This window comes from Salmo trutta, chromosome 33 (assembly GCF_901001165.1).
Source record: "Salmo trutta chromosome 33, fSalTru1.1, whole genome shotgun sequence".
In the NCBI taxonomy this organism is placed as follows: domain Eukaryota; kingdom Metazoa; phylum Chordata; class Actinopteri; order Salmoniformes; family Salmonidae; genus Salmo; species Salmo trutta.
In genome coordinates this window covers 22,584,010-22,608,791 of record NC_042989.1, presented here as the reverse complement: position 1 = coordinate 22,608,791, position 24,782 = coordinate 22,584,010, and the positions used below count along the sequence as shown (strand labels likewise).

The 24,782-nt window shown below is 42.2% G+C and overlaps 1 protein-coding gene across 4 annotated transcripts in view; it reads right to left on the bottom strand.

Moving 5' to 3' along the window:
• LOC115172663 (inverted formin-2) overlaps positions 1-21,919 on the bottom strand; it is a 28,698-nt gene extending 6,779 nt beyond the window's left edge. For 2 of the 4 annotated variants that reach the window (XM_029730324.1, XM_029730325.1), the window contains exons 1-14: positions 21,701-21,909; positions 11,893-12,304; positions 6,791-6,906; positions 6,148-6,307; positions 3,503-3,536; positions 3,132-3,273; positions 2,874-3,006; positions 2,121-2,699; positions 1,831-1,973; positions 1,652-1,713; positions 1,463-1,565; positions 1,270-1,355; positions 957-1,057; positions 45-115 (exon numbers count right to left, since the gene is read on the bottom strand). In XM_029730324.1, coding sequence (XP_029586184.1) covers positions 45-115; positions 957-1,057; positions 1,270-1,355; positions 1,463-1,565; positions 1,652-1,713; positions 1,831-1,973; positions 2,121-2,699; positions 2,874-3,006; positions 3,132-3,273; positions 3,503-3,536; positions 6,148-6,307; positions 6,791-6,906; positions 11,893-12,289 — 2,127 coding nt within the window. In that variant the 5' untranslated portion in view covers positions 12,290-12,304; positions 21,701-21,909. Of the gene's footprint in view, positions 1-44; positions 116-956; positions 1,058-1,269; positions 1,356-1,462; positions 1,566-1,651; positions 1,714-1,830; positions 1,974-2,120; positions 2,700-2,873; positions 3,007-3,131; positions 3,274-3,498; positions 3,537-6,147; positions 6,308-6,790; positions 6,907-11,892; positions 12,305-21,700 lie in introns of those variants that run through there. The other 2 variants (XM_029730326.1, XM_029730327.1) reach the window with 2 other exon arrangements.
• Between the last annotated feature and the right edge of the window lie 2,863 nt (positions 21,920-24,782).

The window sequence follows — 24,782 nt, the reverse complement described above, 5'->3', positions numbered from 1 at the left end:
CTTTGTCAGGTAGGAATGCCATCATTTGGAGAGTCCTTACTTACATAGTTGAGGAAGTTTCCCACATCAAGGATGAGCCTGCAGAAACTAGGCATGAGAGTGCTCATTCTGAGACCTGAGGAGACCACATTTTTTTTAATGAAACATTCTATGCAAAATACACTTTTAGTCATTTTGAAAAATCAACACTTGAGTAGTTAAAACATTTCCAGCACAAAGCAACAATTTGTTCTACATAGAACAGCATATAATAGTTACCACTCTTGACAATTCTAACAAACACAATTCTTAATAATAAACCTTACTGTGTCCTCTGCTAGCTTACAAAAATATGCAATGGATTCATAAGGCAATCATTGTAACATGAGTGTTTCAGTGGTGTAAAGTACTTAGTGTTTTTACTTCAAGTACTACTTAAGTAATTTTTTGGGTTCTGCATTTATATTTGACAACTTTTACTTCACTACATTCCTAAAGAAAAGAATGTACTTTTTATTCCATACATTTTCCCTGACACCCAAAAGTACTTGTTACATTTTGAATGCTTAGCAGGACAGAAAAATTGTCCAATTGACGCACTTATCAAGAGAACATCCCTGGTCATCCCTATTGCCTCTGATCTGGCGGACTCACTTAACACATGTTTCGTTTGTAAATTATGTCTGAGTGTTGGAGTGTGCCCCTGGCTACCTGTAAATAAAAAAAAACGGTACCGCCTGGTTTGCTTAATATAAGGAATGTTTTACTATAGATCCTTACGTATATCTTAGAAATGAAATGTACTTTTGATACTTAAGTACATTTAAAACCAAATACTTTTTCTCAAGTAGTATTTTACTGGGTGACTTTCACATTAGTCATTTTCTATAAAAGGTATCTTTTCTTTTACTCAAGTATGACAATTGTGTACTTTTTCCACCACTGGTGTTTATACAGGAAAGTTGCTGTTGACTTACACTGGCATGCTAATTCAACCACCTCTGCTTTGGGCTTGAGCATGTCCAGTACTGAGGTGGTCTCCTCACACAGCAACATACAGTCTATCCTCAGCTGGTAACTGTGGGTAGACACGAGAACGAGGATACGAAGTAGGGATGGTATGGCAGGGAAGAGAGATACCATTGGGAATTAAGAAAGACAAGTCAAGGAAGTGCCAAACAAAAACAGACACTAGATTCCGTTAACTATCACAGCCAGAGATTCTTCTCTACATACAGTATCCAGTGAGGTGGCAGGAATTATGAAAATGAGAAAAGGAACAGCAGTTACCATGGTACAGCCAGGAGAGAGATGTAGAATCGGTCTACATTGGCCAACTTTAATTTTTCTCCTTGGAAGGATTTCAGGTTATCTATCTAAATTGAGACAGAAAAGGGAGGCTCTTTAGTCAGACCACCATGTTTGCTGTATTAATAAAGGTGATTTGCAAACATTGTGAAAGTCTATCTGGTACCTACAGTACCTCATGTTTCTCAGGTAAGAGTTTAATAAGCTGCTTCAAGACCTCCACATCGAACTTAGAGCGATCCCCACTCTGAATCAACACCACAAACTCATCATGAGAGCTAGATAGAGAAGCATGGAGAAAAAAGTCAGCTCAATGGGGTAAAAACATTGAAATCAATACTGACTTAATGACAAATTACTTTACCATTTGAATTGCTTAAGAAATATGTTCAAATTCAAGTTCTTCTTTGCATCAATAAAGGAGATCTGTAGAGAGAAGAGGGGAATAGACATTTTGTTAGGGAGGTTGTTTTAGGATTCATAATGAGCCATGTTTTGGTGTGCTCCAGATACAAGAGCTGTAATGAGTGTTGACCAGTGCACCTCTTTAGGCTCCTTCTTGACAGGAGCAGCTGCCCCTTTGTCTTTGTGTTCGGTCACTGGGAGACAGAACAGCTGTTCAATGCTGGAGTAGTTGGGCTCCAGAGGAGCATCTTTCTGAGCTGAAGTCCACATGGAATGACCATCTGTGTGTATGTTAAAGGAGGGAGAGAATAACCACAACACATCTGGAATTACAACCAGACAATCTTTTCCCCTCCTACATAGAGCAGACTGCCTCTGTAAACACAGGGGAGGATCATTAAAGAGAGATGCCAAGGTTTTCCACTCACCAGTGACAGCTCTGAGTTTCTGCCAATTGAGCTTCTTCATCCTCAGGGTGGGGCAACGGCCTGCCTTGGAGGCAGCAGTAGACCCCAGGGACTGGCTACTCTGGGCCACCACAATGCCACCTATGCCAGGGGGAGGTGGTGGTGGAGGCGGCAGGCCTGGCATACCGGGCAAGGGTGGGGGTGGTGGAGGTCCTCCACCGCCCATTCCTGGTGGGGGAGGTGGGGGTGGAGGAGGGCATCCTGGGGAAACCTGCATCCCTGGTAGAGGAGTTGGTGGTGGGGGTACTCCACCTCCAATGTGTTGTAATGGTGGAGTGGAGGGTGGAGGAGGGGGAGGTGGGCACTGAAGGGGACCTGGTCCCATCATATTGGGATATAAGGAAGGTGGAGGGAGTAGTGGAGGAGAGGACACATTTATGGAGCATTTGGTCAGTCTTTCTTGGTCGTCGTCCACCATATCGGTCTGAACAGCCTTATCAATCTTCTTGGGTGGCAGACCATCCACAGCATCGACACCAGCTGTCCTGCGCTTTGAGAACACCAGGCGTTGCATAATAATCTCACGAGAGTCCATATGAGCTGGAGCACAGAATCACACACAAACACTCAAATCTACTGAATTTTGTTGATATGTAACCAAGACAAACATTTTTCCGACGCACTCTGTTCACCCAGACTGCAGTCCTTTGCCCATAACTCTCTTAGGGGACAGCCTATTGAACTATTGAATGTGTCAGGAGCGTGATGACTCACAGTCTTGATTCAGCAGAATGGCCCGGTTAGTGATGGCCTCCAGGGCTTGCCAGATGTCAGCCCTCTCAGGCCCCAGCAGCAGCAGGGCCTGTAGGATGGACAGCAGCTGGCGGGACGATGGAGAGCTGCTCACCTTGAGGTAGAACAACACACAACCAAACCTTATTTTGAGTGCACTTATAATTTTGTTGTTTACGGAACTAGCCATGAGTAGGTGACATGCAGTGTTATGGCAGTGCAGCTGACAGCTCTGCTCACTTTGTTGAAGAGGGTGATGAACACCTCCTGGTGACTGCTCATGTCTATGCCTCCATAGACCCTCAGCAGCTCCTCCTCATCCTCAGACATGGCCTCTTCAAACGCCTCACACTGAATGATCAAGTCCTCATCCTCCTCATCTCTGTCTCACACACACAATTAAAAAGGGCCTATTGAGCAAGTAGCCTGTTTAATGTTTATTTCCCACTTGCACATCAAATCAACAAAATTATTGACAAATGTGCAGGTAACAAAGGTTTTGTTTACCATTTCACTCAAACTATATTGTACTTGACCAATGCATGGGCATTTCTTATCTGCACATGACAAAAAAGTCACAATGAAACGAGGAAGTAAGTCAAGGCACTCACCTCAATTTGGGCAGTATATCAAGTAATTGTAATCCTATAAAACAGAAACACTGCATTTAATAAAGACAGTCACAAAAACAATGATCCAACTCCCAATTGATCAATTTCCTACTTTAAAGTAGGTTATTAAAAAGTTGGAACACTGCGGAATATGATCTGGAATCAGCGAGTGAAGTCAATTGCAGGTGAGCGATTAGGACATAATTATGGTGCGTTCAAGACAACTCGGAAATCTTCGACGTCAGACTTCAGTGCGTTCAAGACAACTGGGAACTCGAGTTGGATGACCAGCGTTCAAAACAATTTTTCCCAGTCGGAGCTCATTTTTTCCAACCCACTAAAGTCGAAAGTCTGATATTTCTGAGTTCCCAGTTGTTTTGAGCGTGGCATACAAGTCGAAAACTCAGGCATCATATCAGAGCTTTGACTTCTGCTGCATTCATAACCAAGTGGAAGGTGGGAATTTACCAGTTGTGAAGTTGTAAATACCAGTTGGACGCATTCATATGGTTTGAATTCATTGAGAAACACTGATTGGCTAATGGCCAACAAGCTGTGTAAACCATAAACTAAAAGTACAGCTATCATGCTTGTAAAGAAATTATAGTGTTCAAAAATTATATTAATAGATTGCATTTTATAAATAATGTTTTGTTGCTGCATTTAACTGCCAGAAATGCTGTTATCGAGGTAATTTCCTTATTAGGTGAGGTCAGAGGTCAGCATCTGGGAGAAGTGGGAACTCAGGATGATAGGCGAGTTTCCCACCAGTAATTACCAGTTGGAGGTCGTTCAAAGGAATTTTTCCCAGTCGTATGTGGTAAATTCCCCTTCCCGCTTGGTTACTAATGCAGCATTCTCTTACCTGAAGATCAATGACTTCTCGATTCCTCTCAGTCTGAGCTCGCTTTTTCGAGTTCCCAGTTGTTTTGAACGCACCAATAATGTATTTGTGGTAGAGTGGTGATGTGGAACGACTTCGAATAGGCTATTGCACATTTACCGTGAATAGCAAATTCACAAAGAAAGGGAATGGCGACTTGACTTCAGACAAGCTTTTGTTAGACTGCAGCCAGTAGGCCATTATAAAAAGGTAGGCATAAATCAAAGCCTGTTCATAGAGAATAGCCTACTTTAGCCCAATATAACGGTGCTTTCAAGACAACTGGGAATTCAAAAAAAAAAAAGGTTAAATCATGACGTAAGTGATCTTTAGGTTGACGCTCTAGAAAGATGCCCGAGTTTCTGACATGGAATTTTGAGTTGGATGACCTTTCGGAACTAGTTTTTTCCCTGAGTTCCCAGTTGTCTTGAACGCACTGAAGTCAGAAGTCGGAGATTTCCAAGTTCTGAGTGGTGAGTTCTGAGTTGTTTTGAACGCGGCATTAGACCGCTTTGGAATGCTCTTAGACTTCTTATTATTAATTAAATAAATAATCAGAGGTCTAATATTGGGGAAGACAATACTGTAAAATGTCAAGAACCATAATATTATGCATAGCATATATGACAGACTAGAGTTTATCAAATTCTGATAGGCCTATGCCCATATTTCTTCAACAAATTCAGCACACAAATCTACTGCATACTGTAGATAGGCCTAATCCTTGATTTCCCCTTCATTAAAACACATATTTTTCAAAAACTAAAAATATTCATGAAACACCATCTATGCCAGACACAAATGCATAATTGTATCCATGAATATGAGGTTTGCACAAGATTCAGTTGTTTGGGGACAGATTGAGGACAGGCATATACAGTAGCTAGAAGGACCCAGTAACATACACTACATGACAAAAAGAACGTGGACACCTGCTCGTTGAACATCTCATTCCAAAATCATGGGCATTAATATGGAGTTGGTCCCCCCTTTGCTGCTATAGCAGCCTCCACTCTTCTGGGAAGGCTCTCCACTAGATGTTGGAACATTGCTGTGGGGACTTGCTACCATTCAGCCACAAGAGCATTAGTGAGCTCGGGCACTGATGTTGGGCGATTAGGCCTGGCTCACAGTCAGCATTCCAATTCATCCCAAAGGTTTTTGATGAGGTTGAGGTCAGGGCTCTGTGCAGGCCAGTCAAGTTTTTCCACACTGATCTCGACAAGCCATTTCTGTATGGACCTCACTTTGTGCATGGGGCATTGTCATGCTGAAACAGGAAAAGGTCTTCCCCAAACTGTTGCCACAAAGTTGGAAGCATGGAATCGTCTTGAATGTCATTGTATGCTGTAGCGTTCAGATTTCCCTTCACAGGAACTAAGGGGCCAAGCCCGAACCATTGAAGAGGAGTGGGATAACGTTCCACAGGCCACAATCAACAGCCTGATCAACTCTATGCGAAGGAGATGTGTCGTGCTGCATGAGGCAAATGGTGGTCACACCAGATACTAATTGGTTTTCTGATCCACGCCCGTACCTTTTTAAGGTATCTGTCACCAAAGATGCATATACGTGTTCCAAGTCATGTGAAATCCTTAGATTAGGGCCTTACTCAGTAAAATCTTTTAAATTGTTGCTTGTTGCGTTTTATAGTTTTGTTCAGTATACATTTTGTCATTAACAATGTGCCACTGTGTGACCTTGCAGATGAACTGAATCTCTGCCAAGTGGCTGAGTAATGAAGATAAACAATGCGCTGTACCAATAAACTCCTTGCGCATCTTGTCTCTCTGTTGCAGGTCGTCTGTCCCAAAGATGATGGCGTTGATGACACTGAGGAGGGTGACCATGTAGGGCACGTTGTCTGTAGCCTGCAGCTCGTTCATGATCACACTGAAGCGATACAGCTGGGTCTTCACACCCTGCGGGACAAATGAACACATTAGACATACTGTATATCATTCACTCACACTGTGGGAGGACAGCCCCCCCCCCCATACATGGAATGGTTTAATATTGGTCAAAAAGTTACATTAATCAATGTATTGACAACTATGGATGTAACTAGATAACATAATTAAGTTACTTAGGCAGTCTAACATCTGTACACTAGAAGGCAGTGGTTATTCAGTAATGTATGGAATGAATAAAAATTACTTTAATTATCCTATTTAATTAGATTCTTTTGAGCTGAACTAGCATGTGACATTTTTTTTTGTCATATCTGATTTCAGTCAGCTTTCATCAAAATCACACACATTGTTATGTGTACTTTCCCCCCAGAATTTTTTTCTCTCATCTTCCTTCCTAAATCACAATCAGGCAACTTATCCTGTAGGTGAATGGTATATATTTCCATAGCCTCTGTCCATTAGTGACAGCTTGTCTGGCTGTATGGCACTTGCCTTGTAATGGTCCAGGGCATCCAGGGCCAGACGGTACCCATCAGAGGAGAACATGCTCAGGGCAGCAAGCAGCTCAAACACCTGCTTCTTCACCATGGTATTGGACGTGTCCAAGGCTGTGGTAAGACATTGTCACAGTCAGTGTACACATAGGGTGTATTCATTATGCTAACTGTGTTGCAAAACATTTTGTCTGTTGCAGAAACCATTTACTCGAAACGGAAAATGTTTTTCATTGAAAGTTTCTATTGGACAAATTCAGGTAGGTCCCTCCCTGTTTCGTTCCGTTTTCGCTGTTTGGTTCTGTTTGGTTTGATTTCAGTTGCAAGATGTAATAAATACAACCATGGTCATGGTCCTCATATTACATCCTGCCTGTTTCTTTCTCCCTTGTCTGGTGTCCTCTAGAATGTTATGGCTTATTTTAAGGAAACGTGACGTGAACTTTGCCCCTTTTCTGAAAAAGTTTTTTGTTTGTGATAAGTGTGTCAGTGTACGTGAAGATGTTGCAATGCACTGTCTCTCCACACAGTGTCTCACTCCATACATTTTGTCTGACATAATAGACTACATCTGACCTGAATTGTTCCATGTTGCCATTGTACTCCTAAATCTACAACTGAATAAAAATTCTTAAGGATTATGTATGTGCATTTATGCTCACTAAGGCCTTTATATTATATATACAGTACCAGTCAAATGTTTGGACACACCTACTCATTCAATTCTTTATTTTGACTATTTTCTACATTGTAGAATAGTAGTGAAGACATCAACACTATGAAATAACACATATGGAATCATGTAGTAACCAAAGAAGTGTTAAGCAAATGAAAATGTATTTAATATTTGAGATTCTTCAAAGTAGCCACCCTTTGCCTTGTTCCAGGTAGTCACTTTAAAGTAACTTTTAAAGTTTCTTCAAGTGCAGTCGCAAAAACCATGAAGCGCTATGATGAAATTGGCTCTCATGAGGACCGTCACATGAAAGGAAGACCCAGAGTTACCTCTGCTGCAGAGGATAAGTTCATTAGAGTTACCAGCCTCAGAAATTGCAGCCCAAATAAATGCTTCACAGAGTTCAAATATCAGACACATCTCAACATCAACTGTTCAGAGGAGACTGCGTGAATCAGGCCTTCATAGTCAAATTGCTGCAAAGAAACCACTACTAAAGGACACCAATAAGAAGAAGAGACTTGTTTGGGCCAAGAAACATGAGCAATGAACAATCGACCAGTGGAAATCTGTCCTTTGGTCTGAGGAGTCCAAATTTGAGATTTTTGGTTCCGACCGCTGTGAGAAGTAGAGTAGGTGAACGAACTTTGCTGGTAACACTGTCGGTGATTTATTTAGAATTCAAGGCACACTTAACCAGCATGGCTACCACAGCATTCTGCAGCGATATGCAATCCCATCTGGTTTGCGCTTAATGGGACTATCATTTAATTTTCAATAGCATCCAAATGGACAATTACCCCAAGCATACTTCCAAAGTTGTGGCAAAATGGCTTAAGGACAACAAAGTAAATGTATTGGAGTGGCCATCACAAAGCCCTGACCTCAATCCCATAGAAAATTTGTGGGCAGAACTGAAAAAGCGCATGCGAGAAAGGAGGCATACAAGCCTGACCCAGTTACACCAGCTCTGTCAGGAGGAATGGGCCAGAATTCACCCAACTTATTGTGGGAAGCTTGTGGAAGGCTACCTGAAACGTTTGACCCAAGTTAAACAATTTAAAGGCAATGCTACCAAATACTAATTGAGTGTATGTAAACTTCTGACCCACTGGGAATGTGATGAAAGAAATAAAAGCTGAAATAAATCATTCTCTCTACTATTATTCTGACATTCCACATTCTTAAAATAAAGTGGTGATCCTAACTACCCTAAGACAGGGAATTTTTACTCTGATTAAATGTCAGGAATTGTGAAAAACTGAGTTTAAATGTATTTGGCTAAGGTGTATTTAAACTTCCGACTTCAACTCTATATGTGTAAATGTCTGAATGCTTATGTGTATATATATATATATATATATATATTTACAAAAAAATTTATATGTTGGATAGGAAATGATGCAGACAATTACATTGATGGAAGCAACAAGCAATATTAAGCAATATTAAAGCTGATCCACCCCCTAAAAAAATAAAAAATAAATATTACAAATAACAAAAAAAAGAGTGCAAACCTGTCATCAAGGCAAAGGGTGGCTACTTTGAAGAATCTCAAATATAAACTGTATTTTCATTTGTTTAACACTTTTTTGGTTACTACATGAATCCATATGTGTTATTTCATAGTTTCTTCACCACTATTCTACAAATGTAGAAAATAGTAAAATAAAGAAATACCTTGAGTGAGTAGGTGTGTCCAAACTTTTGACTGGCCCTGTATATACACTACCGTTCAAAAGTTTCCTCGTTTTTGAAAGAAAAGCATTTTTTTGTCCATTAAAATAACATCAAATTGATCAGAAATACAGTGTAGACATTGTTAATGTTGTAATGACCTTTGTTGCTAGAAACAGCTGATTTTTAATGGAATATCTACAGAGGCCCATTATCACCAACCATCACTCCTGTGTTCCAATGGCACGTTATGTTAGCTAATCCAAGTTGATCATTTTAAAAGGCCAATTGGTCATTAGCCTCTCTGGGCTAGGTGGGACGAAATCGCGTTATTCAAATACCTTAAAAATGCTATTACTTCAATTTCTCAAACATATGACTATTTTACACCATTTTAAAGACAAGACTCTCGTTAATCTAACCACACTCTCCGATTTCAAAAAGGCTTTACAACGAAAGCAAAACATTAGATTATGTTAGAGTACCCAGCCAGAAATAATCAGACACCCATTTTTCAAGCTAGCATATAATGTCACATAAACCCAAACCACAGCTAAATGCAGCACTAACCTTTGATGATCTTCATCAGATGACACTTCTAGGACATTATGTTATACAATACATGCATGTTTTGTTCAATCAAGTTCATATTTATACCAAAAACCAGCTTTTTACATTAGCATGTGACGTTCAGAACTAGCATACCCCCCGCAAACTTCCGGTGAATTTACTAAATTACTCACGATAAACGTTCACAAAAAACATAACAATTATTTTAAGAATTATAGATACAGAACTCCTCTATGCACTCGCTATGTCCGATTTTAAAATAGCTTTTCGGTGAAAGCACATTTTGCAATTTTCTAAGTAGATAGCCCGGCATCACAGGGCTAGCTATTTAGACACCCACCAAGTTTAGCCCTCACCAAAGTCAGATTTACTATAAGAAAAATGTTATTACCTTTGCTGTTCTTCGTCAGAATGCACTCCCAGGACTTCTACTTCAATAACAAATGTTGGTTTGGTTCAAAATAATCCATAGTTATATCCAAATAGCGGCGTTTTGTTCGTGCGTTCAAGACACTATCCGAAAGGGTAAAGAAGGGTGACGCGCCCGACGCGTTTCGTGACAAAACATTTCTAAATATTCCATTACCGTACTTCGAAGCATGTCAACTGCTGTTTAAAATCAATTTTTATGCCATTTTTCTCGTAAAAAAGCGATAATATTCCGACCGGGAATCTGTGTTTTAGTACAAAGAGAGAGAAAATAAAAACATGGTGTCGCCTCGTGCACACGCCTGAGTCTGATTGTCCTCTGATAGACCGAAGGCGCTAATGTTTTTCAGCCAGGGGCTGGAATTACATCATTCAGCTTTTTCCCGGGTTCTGAGAGCCTATGGGAGCCGTAGGAAGTGTCACGTTACAGCAAAGATCCTAAGTTTTCAATAAACAGAGCCAAGAAGCCCAAGGAATGGTCAGAGAGGGCACTTCCTGTACAGAATCTTCTCAGGTTTTTGCCTGCCATATGAGTTCTGTTATACTCACAGACACCATTCAAACAGTTTTAGAAACTTTAGGGTGTTTTCTATCCAAAGCCAATTATTATATGCATATTCTAGTTTCTGGGCAGTAGTAATAACCAGATTAAATCGGGTACGTTTTTTATCGGGCCGTGTAAATACTGCCCCCTAGCCCTAACAGGTTAGAAACCCTTTTGCAATTATGTTAGCACAGCTGAAAACTGTTGTTCTGATTAAAGAAGGAATACAACTGGCCTTCTTTAGACTAGTTAAGTATCTGGAGCATCAGCATTTGTGGGTTCGATTACAGGCTCAAAATGGCCAGAAACAAAGATTTTTTTCTGAAACTCGTCAGTTCTGAGACATGAAGGCTATTCCATGCGAGAAATTGCCAAGAAACTGAAGATCTCGTACAACGCTGTGCACTACTGAGCAAGAGGACAAGTACATTAGAGTGTCTAGTTTGAGAAACAGACGCCTCACAAGTCCTTAACTGGCAGCTTCATTAAATAGTACCTGCAAAACACCAGTCTCAATGTCAACAGTGAAGAGGCGACTCCGGGATGCTGGCCTTCTAGGCAGAGTTGCAAAGAAAAAGCCATATCTCAGACTGGCGAATAAAAAGAAAAGATCAAGATGGGCAAAAGAACAGACACTGGTCACCAGATCTCAGCCCTATTGAGCTGTTGTGGGAGCAGCTTGACCATATGGTACGTAAGACGTGCCCATCAAGCCAATCCAACTTGTGGGAGGTGATTCAGGAAGCATGGGGTGAAATCTCTTCAGATTACCTCAACAACTTGACAACTAGAATGCCAAAGGTCTTCAAGGCTGTAATTGCTGCAAATGGAGGATTCTTTGACGAAGCAAAGTTTGAAGGACACAATTATTATTTCAATTAAAAATCACTATTTATGACCTTGTCAACGTCTTGACTATATTTCCTATTCATTTTGCAACTCATTTCATGTACGTTTTCATAGAAATCAAGGACATTTCTAAGTGACACCAAACTTTTGAACTAACACAACGTGCCATATATACTGTATATATATATATTTGTTTTTTTGTTTTTTTGTTTTGTGCACACATACTTGATATCCTGTCTCATAAGCCCATACGGGCTGGGCACCAATTGGTGTACGACGCGGAAATAAAATAACTAAATCATCAGTGGAACACATTTTTAAACACTGCATTTCTCATTCCTAGGTGCTGTAGAACCTTGGGAGAGTTTGCGGATGTAGCCCTCATTCTCCACGATAAAGTGGATCCCAGCCGAGGAGTTCATGACGGCCCGGACACAGCTGACACAGGTAAGCTGCAGCAGGGCATCTGTGATGCGGGAGCAGCCCCTCCCAGATAGCCTGTCCAGGGCCTCCAGCAGCAGGTCCAGCCCACTCAGCTCCAGGAACTGGACCATCCAGGACTCCTCGCTGCCCTCCAGACGACGCTTCAGCCCAGAGTAGTTGACCACACTGGGCACCTGGAGCATGCGGATGCACAGCTCTGGGTCGGCACTCTCCAGGTTGGCCTCCAGCTGGGTGTCTGAGTCCTGGGAGGAGCCCAGATGGCCCCTCACCGCCGCCCACTTCCTCTTCCCGTCCGACTTCACTGACATGGTGATGGAGAGGGTCTGTGGAGGGAAGTTAAGGTAGTTTAATTAATTAAGGGGGCAAGAGGTTCAGTTCAGCATCATAGTGAACATAAACCTGTTTACTATAAAGTGCTGAAAAGGGTGGAAAGTTAATTTTCTTTTGCCGTTCATGGTCAAACTGTTATTGGCATGGTTTTGTGCAAACAAGCCATTAACTATTTGACCTGCAGATGGACTTTTGCATAAATATGCAGGACAACTAGTCCCCATTAGAATAGTTTCAGGGCGTTCCTGTCTAAAGGATGCAGGCCTTTATCACAACATAGCACATTCATAAGAAATGACAGCTCTGCACATTGTGGGACAAGTTAATGATATGTCAGCAGTCCTGTCGTCATTAGTCCTGCCAAACATCCAAACTTAATCCTGCAGTGAGTGAAAGGGAAGCGACTCGCTGTCAGCTAATCAACAGCAAACACGAAGACAGGCATGACAAAGACAGTGCATATTTATGGGAGATATTATTCTGTGTATATACTCTATTTTCAATGACATCCAACCGTAAACAAGGTTTTGAGTAATAGTATCACTGTGAAGAGAAAAATACCACCCAGGATATTAATAAGCTCATCTGATCTTTGACCGTGAGTGGCTGGCATTGGCACAAATGCACACATTTTGATCACACAAGTGACCTTTTTTGGGATAGCCCCAGAACACTGCTCCCTCACAGTACCCTGCACCACTACCACATACGCACAACATCTCTTGCAATGTGTAACCAGCAGAGGAGGCTGGTAAGAGGAGGACGGCTCAAATTAATGAATAGAATGGAATGAATGAAACCAGGCGTTGGGTGTGTTTGAGACCATTACATTTATTCAGTTCCAGCCATTACTATGAGCCCATTCTCCCCATTTAAAGTGCCACCAGTCACCACTGGTAATCGGTGTATGCAAGTGCCCACACTGACTGGGTACGGATTGAGTCTAAAAAAGGGAGAAATTCTAGAAATACTTCATCTGTAGTTGCAAAGTGTGACGTGTGATGATCTAGCAATCTAATGAACAAAAGTAGAGGTAGAATTTTCTTCCCAAAATGCCTTTAATTATATCACACTTGCCAAGACTAACTTAAACAGATGGTATTGGAGAGGATAAATATAAACAACAGAATTGCAGCTCTGCAACACATGGCCTTAGCTAAGGAATCTGGGCTATGTAAATAATGTTTCTGTGTTGAGTTTAATGTAAAAGGCTCTCATGAACACTACGCAGAATAACAAAAGGGTAAAAACACTGGGTACTGATGATAAGATTCCACCACAGTGGGAATTTCGATGGAACTCAAGTCAACTCTGAAATGCAAGAAACTGTAAACTCCTACAATTTGGATTTCCATTCAGTTCTCAAGTTGCCTATAATTCAACAGGCAAAAAAAGGAGCTGTTCTATTCCAGACACGTTCGTGGCGTGGCTGATTCTCTCCGACTTGGGCTGCCAGTGTGACAATGTTACCGTGGCAGCCAGGCCCTTTCACAACAGGCCTTCTCATCCTCCGTCAAAAAGCTCTGTTCATTAGCTACAGAACGAATGGAATGTCTCCTGCTTCACTGGCTGCTTTCTGATATCTAATGATATTTATACTCAAGCATCTGAACACCTTACAAGGATCTACAATCTATTCAACTGTACTGGTCCATGGTAAATAGAAGGGTCGTTTCACCAATTCTGTGCCTTTTGAGTAGTGTAACTTCGTGATTTTTTAAATTGTATTTCACCAAATGTTACCATTCTGTCATAAAGAGCACATGTTCAATAAAAAAACAACATTTTCCCATCTCAGTAAGTGCCTATTAAGTGCCAAATAAAGTAACAGGGTTGATGACTTAAATCATCCACAAATCCCCTTGTGACAGGGGGAATCGAAGAATGTATTATTCTTTTATTTTATTTTTATGCTGCTGCAGTGGATAGTGGCCATTTTACGGGCTCCTGACCAATTCTGCTATTTCATTTTTTAATGCTAATCATAACTTTTTTTGTACATAATGTGTCCGCCATCACTTCCTATGACCCAAAACGACTTCTGGACATCAGAACAGTGATCACTAACCTCGATTTGGATGAAGATTTCCACTTCAACGAGTTGGCTGCTCTGGACGTTATGCTTACTCCAGACCAAGCTCTAATCCCCGGGACTTGAAAGAGGAGGCGGCAGTGAAAAAGAGGCCGGTGAGGCGGTCTCCTAACGAGATTAGTTCGGCAAACAAATAGACCGCCATTGCCCTGTGTTCTGTTGTCGAATGTACAGTCACTGGAGAACAAACTGGATGAACTCCGTTCGAGACAATCCTATCAATGGGACCTGAAGAACTGTAATATTATATGTTTCTCTTGGCTGCACAAGGACATGGATAAAATATACTGCTCAAAAAAATAAAAGGAACACTAAAATAACACATCCTATATCTGAATGAATTAAATAATCTTATTAAATACTTTTTTCTTTACATAGTTGAATGTGCTGACAACAAAATCACACAAAAATAATCAATGGAAATCCAATTTATCAACCCATGGAGGTCTGGATTTGGAGTCACACTCAAAATTAAAGTGGAAAACCACACTACAGGCTGATCCAACTTTGATGTAATGTCCTTAAAACAAGTCAAAATGAGGCTCAGTAGTGTGTGTGGCCTCCACGTGCCTGTATGACCTCCCTACAACGCCTGGGCATGCTCCTGATGAGGTGGCGGATGGTCTCCTGAGGGATCTCCTCCCAGACCTGGACTAAAGCATCCACCAACTCCTGGACAGTCTGTGGTGCAACGTGGCGTTGGTGGATGGAGCGAGACATGATGTCCCAGATGTGCTCAATTGGATTCAGGTCTGGGGAACGGGCGGGCCAGTCCATAGCATCAATGCCTTCCTCTTGCAGGAACTGCTGACACACTCTAGCCACATGAGGTCTAGCATTGTCTTGCATTAGGAGGAACCCAGGGCCAACCGCACCAGCATATGGTCTCACAAGGGGTCTGAGGATCTCATCTCGGTACCTAATGGCAGTCAGGCTACCTCTGGCGAGCACATGGAGGGCTGTGTGGCCCCCCAAAGAAATGCCACCCCACACCATGACTGACTCACCGCCAAACCGGTCATGCTGGAGGATGTTGCAGGCAGCAGAACGTTCTCCACGGTGTCTCCAGACTCTGTCACGTCTGTCATGTGCTCAGTGTGAACCTGCTTTCATCTGTGAAGAGCACAGGGCGCCAGTGGCGAATTTGCCAATCTTGGTGTTCTCTGGCAAATGCCAAACGTCCTGCACGATGTTGGGCTGTAAGCACAACCCCCACCTGTGGACGTCGGGCCCTCATACCACCCTCATGGAGTCTGTTTCTGACCGTTTGAGCAGACACATGCACATTTGTGGCCTGCTGGAGGTCATTTTGCAGGGCTCTGGCAGTGCTCCTCCTGCTCCTCCTTGCACAAAGGCGGAGGTAGCGGTCCTGCTGCTGGGTTGTTGCCCTCCTACGGCCTCCTCCACGTCTCCTGATGTACTGGTCTGTCTCCTGGTAGCTCCTCCATGCTCTGGACACTACGCTGACAGACACAGCAAACCTTCTTGCCACAGCTCGCATTGATGTGCCATCCTGGATGAGCTGCACTACCTGAGCCACTTGTGTGGGTTGTAGACTCCGTCTCATGCTACCACTAGAGTGAAAGCACCGCCAGCATTCAAAAGTGACCAAAACATCAGCCAGGAAGCATAGGAACTGAGAAGTGGTCTGTGGTCCCCATCTGCAGAACCACTCCTTTATTGGGGGTGTCTTGCTAATTGCCTATAATTTCCACCTGTTGTCTATTCCATTTGCACAACAGCATGTGAAATTTACTGTCAATCGGTGTTGCTTCCTAAGTGGACAGTTTGATTTCACAGAAGTGTGATTGACTTGGAGTTACATTGTGTTGTTTAAGTGTTCCCTTTATTTTTTTGAGCAGTGTATATATATATATTTATTTTGTATATCTTGCGGGTTTCTCCATGCATTGTCTAGACCAGACGGCAGCCTCGGGTAGGTAAGCATAATGGGGAGGGGGTGTGTCTCTTTGTCAACAGCAGCTGGTGCACAATCTCTAATGTTAAGGAAGCCTTGAGTTTTGCTCGCCTGAGTTAGAATACCTCATGATAAGCTGCAGACCATATTACTCACCAATTTTTCGTAGCTGTCTATTTACCACCACAAATCAATGCTGGAGCTAAGACCACACTCAATGAGCTGTATAGGATCATAAATAAACAAGAAAATGCGCATCCAGTGGCGACGCTTCTCATGGCCGGTGATTTTAATGCAGGGAAACTAAAATCCGTTTTACATCATTTTTACCAGCATGTCAGCATGACCTTTACTCCACACACAGAAATGCATCCTCCTGATGCCTACTTAAATTCAAAACAGGAAGTACCAGTGACACGCTCAATTCGGAAGTGGTCTGATGAAGTGGATGCTAAGCTACAGGACTATTTCACTAGCACAGACTGGAATATGTTCTGGGATTCATCCAATAACATTGAGGAGTTTACCACATCAGTCACCTGCTTCATTAATGAGTGCATCGACAATATCTTGCCCACAGTGACCATACTTACATATCCAAACCTGAAGCCATGAATAACAGGCAACATCTGCACTGAGCTAAAGGCTAGAGCTTCCACTTTCAAGCTGTGGGACATTAATCTGGACGCTTATAAGAAATCCCGCTACGACCTCCGACGAGCCATCAAACAGGCAATGTGTCAATACAAGGTTAAGATCAAATCCTACTATGCCAGCTCTGACACTCGTCGGATATGGCAAGGCTTGCAAACTATCACGGATTACAAAGGAAAACCCAGCCGCGAGCTGCCCAGTGACACGAGCCTACCAGACGAGCTAAATACCTTCTATGCTCTCTGAGGCAAGCAAAACTGAACCATGCATGAGAGCACCAGCTGTTCCGGACGACTGTGTGATCTCACTCTCTGTAGCCAATGTGAGTAATACCTTTAAACAGGTTAACATTTACCGCGGGGACAGATGGATTACCAGGACGCGTACTCAAAGCATATGCTGATCAGCTGGCAAGTGTCTTCACTGACATTTTCAAACTGTCCCTGACCCAGTCTGTAATACCTACATGTTTCAAGCAGACTACCATGGTCCATGTGCCTAAGAACACCAAGGTAACATGTCTAAATTATTATCGCCCAGTAGCACTCACATCTGTAGCCACTGTTGGGTTATGAGAATATGAAATATACTTATTCATGTCACTGAGGGAGTGCTTAGGTTTAGAGGGTTTACACCAGAAGTTAATGGTTATCTGTAGGAGGAAGGTATATAGTGTGTGCAATTAAGCTTGGAATGTGCTGAGTGCATGGAAGCGATCACATGTGGTAGGCATTGATTAGGGGAGAGAGCCATAGATTAGTGATGAAGGGGGGTCGAGGTCAGGTCAGGTCACATTAAGGGAGAAAGAAAATTTTATGGCCCATAGTATTTGCCAGCAGCATACCACCCTGCATCCCACTACTGGCTTGCTTCTGAAGCTAAGCAGGGTTGGTCCTGGTCAGTCCCTGGATGGGAGACCAGATGCTGCTGGAAGTGGTATTGCAGGGCCTGTAGGAGGCACTCTTTCCTCTGGTCTAAACAATATCCCAATGCCCCAGGGCTGTGATTAGGGACACTGCCCTGTGTAGGGTGCTGTCTTTCAGATGGGATGTTAAATGGGCGCCCTGACTCTCTGAGGTCATTAAAGATCCTGTGTCACTTATCGTAAGAGTAGGGGTGTTAACCCCAGTGTCCTGGTTAAATTCCCAATCTGTCCATCATGGTCACCTAATAATCCCCAGTTTCCAATTGGCTCATTCATCCCTGTAACTATTCCCCAGGTCGTTGCTGCAAATGAGAACTTGTTCTCAGTCAACTTACCTGGTAAAATAATGGATAAATAAAAGTATTTAGTGTCCTGCCGAGCAGTAAAGATACAATGTTTGTGCAGATGTGTAGGAGGAAATTCAGCCTAGGAGGAAGGGTTAAATATCAGTGCTTGTGTGAAAATGTTTTGTCTAATGCAGCTGTGTTGACCCTATGGGATGAATAAACTTGGTCTTAAGCTTTCATAGTGTTTGTCGAGTTTTACTCTGAGAATTAGAACCTAACACCACGAAATGCTTTGAAAGTCTGATCATGGCTCACATCAACACCATCATCCCAGATACCCTGGACCCACTCCAATTTGCATACCGCCCCAACAGATCCATAGATGACACAATCTCTATTGCACTCCACACTGCCCTCTCCAACCTGGATAAAAGGAATACCTATGTGAGAATGTTGTTCATTGACTACAGCTCAGCGTTCAACACGACACTGCCCTCCAAGCTCACTAAGCTCAGGACCCTGGGACTGAACATCTCCCTCTGCAACTGGATCCAGGACTTCCTGACGGGCCGCCCCCAGGTGGTCAGGCTAAGCAACAACACATCCGCCACAATGACTCTCAACATGGGTGCCCCTCAGGGGTGTATGCTTAGTCCCCTCCTGTACTCCCTGTTCACCCACGACTGCGTGGCTGCGTATGACTCCAACACCATCATTAACTTTGGATGAGAAAGCCTTTAGGGGAGGAGGTCTTACATTCAGATTTATAGAATTGTCCATGTGGTCTATAATAAAAGGCACTTCATTTAATATAACAGGCTTTTAAAATTCAATATTTGTGCACAATTTCTACTTAAAATATCAAATGAACGCAAAAGGCACTCGTTTCTTGGAATGACCCAGAATGTTTTAGTCTAGGTGAATTCCACAACATCAGTCATGAACACAGTCATGGACACATGAGAAATCCATGAACATCATGTAGGGTTTCCTAGATAAGTCAGCAGGACTTTCCAACATGGGTCAGGCAGTTTTCAGTTGGAACTAGGAAGGGAAGGAATTTCCTGAGACAGGAAACACAAGAAAAACATGCTGCCACAACAAGATTTGGTGTTCCTCTTTTTAAAATGTTGTTCCTCACACAATGCTGACCTGACCTCAGTTAGAGAAAGAGCTTATGTTTATAAACATACATCTGGACCAGTTGTGGGTAATCTAGATAAAAAGGGAGAAAGGGGCATTCTTTTTTAGCTTGTTGCTTCTGCACATTCTTAATGCTCAGTGACAGCTCCCACATAGCCACACTCACATTGGCTTACTCACTGCAGGTCAGGAATACCCCCCTGTGGCTCAGTTGGTAGAGCATGGTGTTTGCAACGCGTGTTTGCAACGCCAGCATGGTGTGTGCAACGCCAGGGTTGTGGGTTTGATTCCCACGGGGGGCCAGTACAAAAAAATGCATGAAATGAAATGAATGTATTCACTACTGTAAGTCGCTCTGGATAAGAGCGTCTGCTAAATGACTAAAATGTAAATGTAAAATGTACTCAAGGGAAGCAGCCTACATTAAAACAACCCAACCCACTATTCTACTGTAAAAACTAAGTGCTATTGTATAATAAAAGATTATCCCTATTGATTTCCTTGTAAGCACTCAGCTCACACATACAGCATAGAAAAATCTGTCTGTATTTTCAAAGGAAAGATTCAAACAATCTATGAGTTTGTTCTTATCACTTTGAGTGCAGGGGGCTGTTGTGTAAGCCCAACAGAAGAAAGTAAATAAACTACAACATGGCTGGGGTAAGAATAGAGCCACATGAAGCCCAGTTTTTATGGAATTTATCGTATTTGTTGTCACTGGAATGCCAGACTTGACCATGAGTGACAGACCCAGGTTGTCTCAGTTCTGTCTCAGAGCAAACATCGCTGCCTACAGTTTAGTTGACTGTAGTGTTTCCATAATGCAGACTTAATCCACCAGAAAAACGAATTCAAAAATATATAACTCTAAAAGATCAAGCTGGATTGCCTGGAAGTATCCTTTGATGCTCTATGTTGTTTGAGCATCTCCAATCAGCCTACTCAGCCTATAATAAATGTCTCACTATCTTCCTTGATGTTGCGAATTTGAAGAGGTTGAATTTAAACCTTGTTCATGTTATTGACTTCAATGTTAAGACCTGTGAGTTCAGAGCAGATGTCTGAAAGGAGGAGTAACAATCGTCAAGAATTATTGATGAGCTAATAGCGCAGGCGATGTGTTGATAAAACTTTGGTAGCGTTTTCCTCAGATTTGCTTTATTAAAGTCCCCAAGCTACAATAAATATGGTCTCAGGATATGCGGTTTCCAGTTTGCACAAAGTCCAGTGTAGTTTCTTGAGAGCCATCGCGGTGTCGGCGTGAGGGGAAAGATACACGGCCGTGACGATAACCCGAAAATAATGATCTGATATGGCAATGCCTTACAGTGGGAATTTGAGATGATTACTACAACTGGCTAGTCTAACTACCAATCTTAAAGCTGTTAGCTGACATGGCTGATTAATTCAGTGACTGACAAAACATGAGAGAAACTGCTGATCCACAAGGAAATGTAATTCTATATTTATTGAAATTATTTTGGTCAGGGGCCCCCTTTATGCCTGGATCGGGCCATGATGGTTATAATGATGACTTTGAGCATGCCTTGCCTTGAACAATAAATTCAGAGAGGTGCATACAACATTCCTGAGATCATGCTTGCATGAAAGGGCCATCAGAGAGTGATGTTAATAAGCAGAGCCTTATATAAACAGGGCTGAGGTTTCCAACTGAACTTGGACAGTGTATCCCAACCTGGTTACTGTTAAACAGTGCAATGCACAAGCATTATTTTATTAGCTGGATGTGAATATGTTAAAAATGCATCATAGGCTATATGTAGACCACATCTGTCTGTGTTTCTGTCAAAAGGGACCAACGGACTCCATTGATGTAACTTGACCTGCATCACCCACAAGCAGTCCTCGTGACTTTGGGAAACACTAAGGGGATGTTTGAAAATTTCCAAAATGCATTATGTCAGGATATTCACTCTTGTAATAATCTGTTAAAAATAAATAAGAGATAATGGGGGATGTGATTTCCATTAGATGAATAGCCATCTGTTAAATAATTATCAATACAGGTAGGCTAGACTTATGCCAGTAATATTACTCTTTGGAACAGATGTGAAAATGTGTTTCTGGTTGATAATCAAGTGAAGTAAGTACTCTAGTGCTACGGATTCCAATGTTGCGCACTGTCTTTATTTTGCGCTCTCGACGGCTCCCATTTTCATGGTGTCACAAGGGAACATAACGGGAAAACCGGCTTATAATGTCGAATTCAGATCATTTATCATTTAGATTGCCTACTGGAACGATTGCCTTCAAAAATTAACTTCGTTGTCTGAAGTTCTCATAAATAGCCCACCGATGCGCTAAAAGACAATTCCCTTTAAATCGCGCGTTTCCAGCTGCGCTGCTTACCTGATCTTATGCCAAAATAACCACTTGAAGAATCGCGTCCTCCGACTGCGGACAACGTATCTTTCCCGCTTCCAAGCGCCTTTTTCTTTCGTGCTTTACCAGGATACCTCTGTACAATGTATGTAGAGGTTAAGTGGAGAATGAGTGGGGATGGTTAGGGGAATTTCAGTTTGGTCGTGGACCTCATCGTTTACACATGAGTGCAATGTGATGACGCTGCAGGCACAACTGGCTGGCCCCTCCCACGCCCTGAACTCAGCTAGCCCAGCTGGACACCACGCTGTACTGTGTCATGGGGTTTTAAGATAGGCAGACCTCACACAAATGTAGAGTGCTTGGTCATTGTTATTACACAAGTGGAATAGAGACAAAAAAAACCTGATACCGACAATTATTATTATTACTTAGAAAAGAACATAATCTTGGTATAAATTATCTGTGAACTCCAGAAAGCTTCCCATGCTTCTTTTCATCTCTTCGAAGTTACTGTGATTCTATTTGATCTAAAAGTCTCACTAAACTTGGTCCAAGCTCACATATGTTGCGTTGGAAGAAAGGCTAGAGCAGGTGGCTGCCCTGCTCTTGCCTTTAGTTTGCCTCCTGCCCTTCCTATCGCCATGGGTACACTTTCCTGAAAACAATTTACATTTTACATTTACATTTAAGTCATTTAGCAGACGCTCTTATCCAGAGCGACTTACAAATTGGTGCATTCACCTATAATATCCAGTAGAACAACCACTTTACAATAGTGCATCTAAATCTTTTAAAGGGGGGAGGGGGGGTTAGAAGGATTACTTTATCCTATCCCAGGTATTCCTTAAAGAGGTGGGGTTTCAGGTGTCTCCGGAAGGTGGTGATTGACTCCGCTGTCCTGGCATCGTGAGGGAGCTTGTTCCACCATTGGGGTGCCAGAGCAGCGAACAGTTTTGACTGGGCTGAGCGGGAGCTGTGCTTCCTCAGAGGTAGGGAGGCGAGCAGGCCAGAGGTGGATGAACGCAGTGCCCTTGTTTGGGTGTAGGGCCTGATCAGAGCCTGAAGGTACGGAGGTGCCGTTCCCCTCACAGCTCCGTAGGCAAGCACCATGGTCTTGTAGCGGATGCGAGCTTCAACTGGAAGCCAGTGGAGAGAGCGGAGGAGCGGGGTGACGTGAGAGAACTTGGGAAGGTTGAACACCAGACGGGCTGCGGCGTTCTGGATGAATAAAGAAAGACATTACTTACATTCACAGGAGCAGCGTAGCACACACGATTCAGGCCCACAAACACAGCTGTGGGAACTTTCCTCAAATCCAAAGACAAAGAAGGGACAACATATAACAATGACACTATACTTTGCTTAAACCTATTTGTGGTGACTTCAAAATGAGGGGTGTTGTTGAAAGCAAAGTCATCAGACATTGGGTCACCTCGAACCAATCAGAGTATTAAAGCCAATTACGATAAAACATTAAAAAAAAAACTTGTTATGTGTGTTCTGGCTCTGGCCCAACCCATCAGTTTCTGGGACCATTCTGGTTTTCCATTCTAGAAATCGTTGGGGAGGTACTCAGACCCAGACTCATTGCAGAGAACAAACTAACGTCCGTGGCGTGGCATAGCGTTTGGTTTGGCCTAGTGTTTGGCCTAGTGTTTGGCCAGAGCAAGGAGTTCAGGTAGCGAGGCAATTGGATTTAAGGACTGACCATCCATAAGATTAAAATACAAATGTTCACCATGTTTTAAAGCTATATAGCGTTTGTGTACCAAGACTTCATTCATAGGAAAATACATTTTGGGAGCAATCTTCAGAACAATCTTTTGAAAGTTATTGGATCAATGCATTTTGGGCAATGGTGTTCTACACTGCCTTTTTTGTGTCCCACATTTATTTATATCAAAAACAAAGATGTTAACAAGTCAATATTGTTAATGTCGTGGAAAAGAATTTGCCATTTCTTCCTCGAAAACAATCCTGTCTCGGAGCTCTACGGACAATTCCTTCGACCTCATGGTTTGGTTTTTGCTCTGACATGCACTGTCAACTGTGGGACATTATATAGACAGGTGTGTGCCTTTCCAAATCATGTCCAATCCATTGAATTTACCACAGGTGGACTCCAATCAAATTCTAGAAACATCTCAAGGACAATCGATGGAAACAGGATGCACCTGAAATACATTTTGAGTCTCATAGCAAAGGGTCTGAATACTTATGTAAATAAGGTATTTCTGTTTGTTTTTTTTATATATAAATTTGCAAAAATGTATAAAAACCTGTTTTCCCTTTATCATTATGGGGTATGTAGATTGATGTGGGAAAAAAATGGTGAATAAGGCTGTAATGTAAAAAATATTGGAAAATGTCAAGGGGTCCGAATTCTTTCCGAATGCACTATATATCAAATAATCTGACAATGATCCACATCATATGTAACTATTAATAATGTAACTATTGCTAATCTAGGATGCAAACCAGTTATATGAATCACTGCTGATCTATCCTGTTCTGATCTAATGATATGGATGTAGGATTTTCTATGGCCTAGAATTGAGGCCTTTCACAGACATGAAGGATGAAGCTAGGCCACTCTTGGTTCTTATTGGCGAAGACTGAACTCAAGTTAAGGGTTATATGTTAGACTCTCCGATACCACTTTGCCCAACATGCTATACCCCAGAGGTGGTAAATAAACCCTTTTTAAGTTGATATGACTTGTATCATTATTATAGAGCTGTGAAACCCATTGCCAAATGGCCTTAGACCGAGCATTTCTTACTGGAAATTGCTGCTGACATTGAACATAGCTTAGGGTTAGGGTATTTTATTCATTTCAGACTCTCCTATACCACTATTCCCAACATCTTATACCCCATAGGTTGCAAATAAACCCTTTTTAAGCTGATATAACTTGTATCATTATTATAGGGCTGTGAAGCCCATAGCTGAATGGCTTCAGACTGAGCACTTCTCACCATTTATTTATGGAGAGCAATTACTGTTTTATAACAGGTAGTGTCCATTTATTTACAGTAGTGTGTTGATTAATTATTGCTTTCTTCTGTGGAAATACAGAATATGTATAAAAATGCCAAATATACCA